Raw genomic sequence first — 8810 nt, 5'->3', positions numbered from 1 at the left:
GTGAGTGTAGGCAGATACTCGCGCAGCCATCTCTTCCAAAATTGGTCAGCCAATCGACTGGCGACTCGGAAGCCTCGTGCCAAGCTAGCTCCGCCTTGCTCCCCTCTCTCACGCAATCCGCTTGAATGACCTATAAGAAAATGATTTGCAGTCAGGGCTTCGGACTCAGATGTCTCCAAGGGAACATAAGTGAGTGGCCTTGAGTTGAGCATGCTTTCTACGTCAGCCAATGCTGCTCGTAGCACCTCCTCTCGTAAGCCAGAGGGCGGCAGAGTTTCCGACAGTATTGACTTTGTAGAGCGCACCATTCGTTCCCACGATCCTCCCATGTGGGGTGAACTGGCAGGATAAGGGTAAACTCGAGTTCTAGGTACTGTCGCTCGATCAGAGCCGGCGATATACCTTCAATTTCATCCTTTAATACTCTGCTAGCGCCTCTGAAATTTGTGCCATTGTCCGCGTCCGGCCACGAACGACTTCAGAACGCATAAGTATGAGTCAGTTGAGAGCGACGTAGCTATATCCAGGTGAACGGCGCGCACCGTGAGGCATGTAAATAGCACGCCCCAGCGCTTCTCACGACGCCGTCCAACGACAATGTCGTAGGGGCTGAAGTAATCCACTCCGGTATATGTGAACGGTGGAGTATAGGGCGATAATCGTTCGATTGGCAGGTCGCCCATCCCTGGCGGCTTTGGGCGGGCGCGTCGTATGCGGTACGCTGGGCAGGTATTGAAAACTTCTCTCACCAAAGCTCGTAGTCCACAAACCCAGTACCGCTGCCGCAGTTCATTTACGACGATTTCGTTGTGTAGGTGATGATATCTGCGGTGATAAAACTCAACCAGCAGATACGTCAATTGATGTCGCCTTGGCAGAATTATCGGGCGTTTTACGCAGACTTCGACTCCTTCTATATTGTCTATCCGTCCTTTAATACGTAGAATGCCCGAGTCATCCACATAAGGGGAGCACTTAAACAGCAAACTTTTCCGATCGGTTAAGCGGCGCCCCGACCTTAAGCAGGTGATCTCGCTATTAAACTCCTCTTCTTGACAAATCCGGATAAAAATCACATCCATTTCATTGCTTCTTTTAAGGAGCAGCGTCTTCTGCAGATCCAGTCCTCCGTCCAATCTGAACTACTTAGTAATATTCCGTAGGAAATCCAGTACGCATAGCTGTACGGCTCTCAATTTTTCTAGCTTGCTGAAACGCTGCAGATTCGGTAGAATTCATCTCCAGGACGACGTGTGATTCGGTTGTTCTTCAGCATGGTACAACATGTTTAATGCAGGTCCTATTTCCGATTGTGGCCACTGCGATTCTTCTAGATACAAAAATGGTGGTCCATTGAACCACCTGGTTGAGCCATGAATTTCAGGCGTTTTGGTCCATTTCGTACCATCGTCTGCCACGTTTTGAGCCGATGGTACCCATCGCCAGCTGTCGACATCTGATTCTTCTAAAATCTCTCCTATCCGAAGCGCTATGAATAATGCTGGAACTTGCGAGCATCGGAACGGATCCAGTAGAGCACATCCTTTGAATCTGTCCAGAATGTTCGTGTATGTATGCGTACCGACATTTCCTTTTGGATACATTTGGCCAGTCTCAGACCTAAGACCGCGGCCATCAGTTCCATTCGAGGTATGGACACGGGCTTTAGGGGTGCTACTCTCGTTTTCGAGGCGACCAAACTACAATGTACTTGGCCATCAAGTTCAGCCCGCAAAAATACAATTGCGGCGTAAGCATTCATACTGGCGTCAATGAATGTATGCATCTGCACAGCCTGGGCTCGGCTCACCCACTTCATGCACCGTGGAATGCGGACGGCATTCAAATTTGAAAGTAGATCAAGCCAGTGTTGCCAATCGGCTTCGTCTTCGTTGGTAAGGTCGTCATCCCATCCGATATTGGATCGCCATATGTTCTGAAGGATGATCTTAGCGCGTATATTAAAGAATCCTAGCAGCCCGAGCGGGTCGAAAATAGACATGATCACACTCAGAACACGTCTTTTAGTTGGGCGCTCCTTAGATGCCTTCGCGAGCAAGTTCGGCGTCACTACAAACGTCAACAGATCTTGTCCAGGTAGCCACCACAGGCCTAAGACCTTCATTTGCGCTTCATCCTGAGCGCTGATACGCTTGTCCAACTCCTCACAGTCGTCTTCCAGCGCCTGTATAACTTGCTTCAAATTTGATGTCCAGCGGCGCATCTCGAAGCCGCCACTAACATGAATCCTTTTTACAGTCTCAGCTAACTGTATAATTTCAGCTCCACTATCTGAATGTGTTTTCGCAAATCGCCTTTACGTCATCCGGATGCTCCGCTATAAACCGCTCGGCTTTGCGACTCTTGACGTAATTTGCTAGAGCTGGCGAGCAGGATGCCCCAAACGTCAGGACTTGCATAACGTTTGTTTCGGGGAAGCGTAACGAATCTCCATCACGCCAGAGAAACTTCTGTGCCGGTTGGTCTTCTTGGCGCACCTTGACTTGATGAAACATTTCCCTTATGTCGCCGGATACTGCGATAGGACGCTCTCGGAGCGTATTAGCACCCCATCAAAGATGCTAGTGTATCTGGACCTTTCAACAAACAATCGTTCAGCGACATGCCACTAACTTTGGCAGCCGCATCCCAAACCAGGCCCGTCTTTTTCTTGTTCGGATTGGTGACTGTAAGGATAGGAAGAAACCACGATGTAGTGTTAGCTACTAACTCACTATCCTTCAACCGGCGGATATATCCCTTCTGTTTGTAATCGTGCATCGTGTTCATCATGAACTCTTTCAGTGGTGGGTCTTTTGACATCTTTGCCTCTATACATTTCAGGCGCTTAACAGCCATCTGATAAGAGTCTGGCAGGTGCATGTCGTCTTCCAGATAGGTTGTTGTTGCCTCCATAATCTGCATCGACCGTTCGTCCTCTTTGGATCTCAGCGGATGTGAGACTGAGACTGCACTGGCAAATGTGTAGCAGCCGAGGGGCGGCCATATACGGCCCATCCTAGTCTGCTTTGCGCTGCTATGACGTCGTCGTTGTCACCTTCTCGTATCTCCAAGGGTGCAGTTATTTTGATATTGTCTAAACCAATGATAAGCTGAGCCTTGACGTTGTTATACGGCAGAATAGGAAGCGTAGATTAGTGCTTCCGAGACTTGAGCAACTGTGGCCCGATACTTTGCTCTGGTAAGTCCAAGTTCGCTATTGTTCGCAAGTTTTTTAAGGCATACTGTATTGCGTTATGTTCTGGAGCTGAAATGCTCACAGCCACGGACATCGACTCAGGTTCATTCTTGGTTATGTCCCCTGTCAATTAAAGACACAGCTGGGTCGCAGTACAATCTAATTCCAGCTCGTCTGAACCCTCAGGGCTATCTACCGTGTTGTGCACAAAAATTCACTCTCTAGTGGTTTTCGTGGAGCTCTTCTTTTCGTTACCAGCCAGTTGTGTCTCGTAGGGCGTGACCATAGTCGCGCACATTGTCACGTTGACCAGCCAGTTATCAAAGGTGGCCAAACTGCTACCTTCATTCGACATTCGATGCCGGCCCCAATCCAATTTCATATTGCTGGGCATCTTAGCAACAATCTCGCTCAGCAGCGCGGGATAGTAAAGATATTCGTGCATACCAATGGCCACTATCATTGCGCAGTAGTTTTGGACAGCTAGGGCCAGTCGGATAACGGTGTTCAAGTTGTCCGACTTTATTGATGGTTCCTCTCAGAGCTTTTGCTGCAGAGCATCATGTACTATTTCAGAGCGGCCATTCAACATTCGCAATGTGCCTATAGCATGCGGCACTGTAGCTGGGATCATAAGTTTTCCGCGCACCGCATCTAGGGCTTGCCCTCTGAGGCCCTTCTGAAGCCTGATGAGACTTTCCTCGTTGCTGAATCCACATCTCTCTGTGGATTGCTCATAATTGCTGATAAAAATAAACCATTCCTCTGGTTTGGTTGTAAAAATTGGTAAATCTTTGCTGATGACATGTCGCGCGCTGATTTGCGCAGGTGTCAGTGATCCATTCCACGACGTCGCATTATTACAATGCACACTGTCAAATTGCTGCCGTGGCACGTGCTCAATCGATCTATTGAGCGCTCCCAGACCTGTGTGGCCCATGTACGCGGCAGTACTGGGCTCCGTAGCCTGGTTAAACACCGCCGTATTTGCTTGATATGGCAAAATGGGTTGTACACTCCCAGGTTAAGGTTGTGACTTTGCAAGTTGCTTGCTTCGCAGAAATCTCCGCCGTATCAGTGAATCCCTCGGACACTCTCTGCTGCAGAGAATATTTCAGAATGTTGGCACCGAGACTCAGCCGGGGCGCGTATTTGGCAGGGACTTCTAGATTCGAAAGAAACAACTCGATTCAATTCGATTCGTACGAGGCGGTACGATATAATATAATTCGAACGCTGAAATCTTTATTATTCTTACAACCTATATTTTACATGATTATGAGACTTACATTCGTGCTCCGCACGCGCTTCTGTTCTCTTTCACTTCTGCTCAGCTGCAAGCACAAAACGAAAATGAACCTCGACAAAAATGCAGCTTGTGCAGCTGCGTGCGATCGACTTATCATGTAAAAACTAATTCTAACGGTGCGCTTCCAGTGTAAGCAGCGAGGGCTGCTTACAGAAAAAATGCGAGACCCAGTAGGACTTAGTCAACAGCTATTTTCACTTCGCCCCGTAATATCTACTGTAAAGCCAATCGAAATGAGATTAGAAGATGAGCATACATTTAAAAATGCCATAAATTGGCACATTTGCACTAAGATTTTAAACTTAGATGGAGTAGCGGGATCATTACCACTTAATTGGTAAATTTACAGGGTCAGCTCCCAATGCCTGTAACATAAATTACAAAATTGTCTCATTTGTTTGTAAGAGAGTTGTCAAAAGTTGAAGGTGAAATTAAGATTCTACCTACAATTTACATTTCCCTTTCAAAATATACATATTTTACAGAGCATAATACAAATTAGGAAATACGTTTTTAAGATTCAATTCGGTTTATGGCTGCAAGCTTAGATAGTATTAGCTCTAATTTAGAACATAATAATTTCAAGATTGTTAAACGGGTTTTCGCGGATAAAACATACTTTAATCTAGTACACAGGAAGGGAGTTTTTCCATATGAATACTTAACTAAATTTGAATGTTTGCAGGAATCTGCTCTACCAAAAATTTTTCAACAGTCTTGCAAATAGAGAATGTTAAGATGATGATTGTTTACACACTCAGAACGTGTGGAGAGTTTTACTTGTAAAACCCTCAAAGATTATATGGAGCTGTATTTAAAGACATATATATATTTGCTTGCATATGTTTTCATTAATATTGCAAGAATATTTATTCATTGGACGCAGCCCATTATTACACAGCACCGGGGTTATATTGGGATGATATGCTAAAAACAATTGGAATACAATTAGAATTATTTACAGACATAGATATGCAAGGATTTATACAAAATGGTCTTCGTGGGGATTAGTACAATGTTGTCAGAGATATTCATAAGTACATTCCCGACTATCGGTTGCCATCGGTATCTTCCAGTACCTGTGCTTAAAATCCAGAGTAGAAATGAACCGGGCGTGACGCAACCGCTCAAGGATGTGATTAATCCTGGGAACAGGATAAGCATCTGGGACTGAATGCGCGTTGAGTAGCCGGTAGTCGATGCATATGCGCCATTCGCTAGTCTTCTTTTTGACTAAGACGATTGGGGCGCTGTGCGGACTACGCGACAGCTCGATGGCACCTGGCCGGATCAGCTCATCTACCTGTTCGTCAATCACCCTAGGCATGGCCGGATTCTTCGGGTAATATCGCTGGGTAATGGTTTGTAGTCCTTTAGCCGGATCCTGTGCTCCGCAATATGCGAGACTCCCTGCAGCCCCTCGAAGAGTGCCAGTTCCGACTCCATGAACTCCCTAAGTTCCGGATCCAGCCACTCTGCAGCTTCGATTCTGGGCTCTCTTCGCGTGTCGTCGCCTCCGGGCACCACTTCAACCTCTGGCAGTCGCTCCTGATCACCTGTGTCCGTATGGATTATAGCCATTGCTCCTAGTCCCTCCGTTGTCTGGCACCTTTCCGTGCCGCCTCCATGACCACCGTAGACCTGTCGCTGAAAGTCTACCCGCCGCACAATTATGCAAATGTAATTTCCTCGTATGCGAAGTCAACTGATTGTTTGTAAGCCTGGAGGAGAAAATATGATTGATATTAAAAGGGAAATGTATATTTTTTTGTACTCTTTACTTACCTTGATAGGTTCTTAATCCGGGTATAATGAGATATATCTTGCTCTTCCAAAAGCAATAGATTAATATTTTGCCCCCGGTGCTCTTTGGTTAGATATATAGGTCCAATAATTTCATTAATTTCTTCATCATAGCCAAAGACATTTATCCTCAACTAAGTATTTTGTTGCTCAAACAATTTAATGTCTTTGAGCTTTAATGGAAATTCCATTTTAGATCTTTCTATTGGAATTCATCTATCTTTGAACTTATGATGTATGAGTGGCTTACAGTTATTTCTTCTAAGTCAGTAGCCACACACATTTCAGTTTGATGGGATTTAATCATTATTTCAAAATCTTCGTCATCAGTATTCTTATTATTTATTTTTAAAGATTCAGCGAAAAGTTTAAAGCTGATTTTAAACGAGGTGTGCACCTCTAAGACGTTTTCGATTGTTGGAAGTAATAAGCTTCCTGCTTCCGATAGAAACTTTTCAGGGAACATAATGTTATCCGAAACATTGCAAAATAATCAGGGTGCTAGTCCTGTTTTGGAATCCGAATGCCGCAAGTTGAACAGAGTGTAGCATGCGTACATATGTATAAACATACATATGAATAAGGCTGCAACACTTTGTTGTTATGCAAACAGAATGCAAACATAAGCAGCGGCTTTGTCGCAGCGCGCCTAACGCTAAGTGCCCTCTGCGCATATTCAAGTGCAGACGAAATATGATCCGCACTTGATAACAACGACCGCCCAAATAGCTAAGTCAGCGTTCTCATGCTTGACCGTCGCTGTGTATACATATGTGCGCGCATGACTCTCTCTGACTCTCTTGCTGTATATAATAAGCCTAAGAACCATGTATGTAAAACGGCTGCTCACTGCTTCACGGTGGACAGCTCTAACTCCAAAAAAAAACATTGAATAAAGAACCATCAAGAAAGACTGACGTCTTTTCATCAGGGAACTATTATATGGCGACCGTGACAGGACTGGATCAGCTCCTGTTTTAGCTGATCGAACCGCTGTATGTACTGTAACTATTGAAGAGGACGAAGGAGGCAACAACAACAAGCAAAGGCGGAACAAAAACAAAAAAAAGCTGAGTGAGTAGAGTGTAGTGAGTGTTATGGGTCGCGGTGTCCGGGTTACAAAATTGAATAAAGAAATTGCTCACATTAAGTGGCAATTATATTCACCCAAAGCCAACACACCGTGGAAAGCAACAGCAAGGCTACAGGCCATGCTTGACTTTTATCAGCAACAGCTGAAACAGATAAAAGAAAACCCTACACCACATACTCACTCAGTGAATATTAAAGTTGTTAATGACAAAACTATAACCACACCACCTCCCAAAAGCAAAATGCCTCAGTACGTCAAGCAATGCCCAGCAGATTGCCCTGGACCTCTGGACAGCCCACACTGCAGATCGACTTGCCTGGTAAGGCAGTTACCTGTGCGAAGACCGGCACCGGTTCCGCCTGAGCCCATAGGCCCAGGACAACAGCAGCTGAGAAATCAACAAGCGCGAGAGGCACCCCAGCCCCTTGAGCCTTCGAAGGGAGCGTCAGCGCAACCATACGGGTGATGACCATCTGACGCGGAAGAACAGGAACAGCAGACACCAGCACTAATTTTAAAATATATATATATATTATATTATCGAAACAATTTATGTAAAATTGAGAAGAAAATCTTTTGCCCAATTAGAAGTGAGGCTCATAAAGCCACACTAAAAAATTAGGCAGGTTGCTATGTAAAAACAAAAAAATTTTTTTTACACGTCTCAGGCACTGGGTAAACTACCCAGTAGCAAACAAATTAATCCAAATCTTAAATTCCAAATAAATTTTAAATTTTAAAATGAAAAAAAAATAATAAGTTTTCAGTTCAGTCAGTTCAATCAGAAATAAAAAATAAAAAAAAAAACAAATTGAATCAAATTAAAGCCATAGGCAGGAAAACTGTTCTATTTATGAATAGTAATGCACTAAGTAAGTTTTCCGAAGATTTTCTAATTGAATCAAATCATAATTCTGAACAGAACTCCAAAATGGGATTATTAGACGTTAAGTCAGTGGATTCCACTGCTAACGTTATAAATAAAGTTGAATCAAACAACACAGATTTAGAATTAACAAATATATTACTGGTAATCATAGTTATTATAATGTGTGCAAATTGTTTTTATAAAATATATAAACTGCATAACAAATCCCTAAAGAAAAGATTCATGAGCCGAGCAAATGACTTGCACAAAATTTAAATTTGCACAGCACAAAAAACAATGATTAATCATAATTGACAATATCATAATAACTATAAGATACCAATTAAACAAAATAAATAATAATGAACACACAGTATGATGAATAGTAAGAATATCCCAGAATAATCTTGAAAACCAAAGTAGCTTGTCAATATTATGGAATGGCCAGAACTTTCTGAGCGGATCCAAAATATTAAAGCGACATTTGAAAAAGCGTATAAATGTCTAACACAAAATAGACAAACGCATATATATACAG

At 43.7% G+C, this 8810-nt stretch overlaps 1 protein-coding gene across 1 annotated transcript; it reads right to left on the bottom strand.

The window, feature by feature from the left end:
- Nucleotides 1-428: 428 nt before the first annotated feature.
- Nucleotides 429-3018, bottom strand: LOC138911661 (uncharacterized). Its single transcript, XM_070211038.1, has 5 exons — nucleotides 2736-3018; nucleotides 2610-2687; nucleotides 2322-2536; nucleotides 1583-2269; nucleotides 429-1142 (listed from the first exon to the last, which is right to left on the bottom strand). Exons 1-5 carry the CDS (start codon nucleotides 3016-3018, stop codon nucleotides 429-431), a joined length of 1977 nt encoding a protein of 658 aa, XP_070067139.1.
- Between the last annotated feature and the right edge of the window lie 5792 nt (nucleotides 3019-8810).

Source organism: Drosophila virilis, unplaced genomic scaffold, assembly GCF_030788295.1.
Source record: "Drosophila virilis strain 15010-1051.87 unplaced genomic scaffold, Dvir_AGI_RSII-ME tig00001851, whole genome shotgun sequence".
NCBI lineage: Eukaryota > Metazoa > Arthropoda > Insecta > Diptera > Drosophilidae > Drosophila > Drosophila virilis.
Note: the sequence above shows the minus strand (reverse complement) of the source record. Positions and strands in the feature narration are given on the sequence as shown.

Coding starts and splice junctions, on each gene's coding strand:
- LOC138911661 (XM_070211038.1), bottom strand. CDS start 3,018: ATGGGCCGTATATGGCCGCCCCTCGGCTGCTACACATTTGCCAGTGCA. Junction 2,537..2,609: donor TGGCATGTCGCTGAACGATT/GTTTGTTGAAAG, acceptor GTCCTATCGCAG/TATCCGGCGACATAAGGGAA. Junction 2,270..2,321: donor TAGCGGAGCATCCGGATGAC/GTAAAGGCGATT, acceptor GAAATTATACAG/TTAGCTGAGACTGTAAAAAG.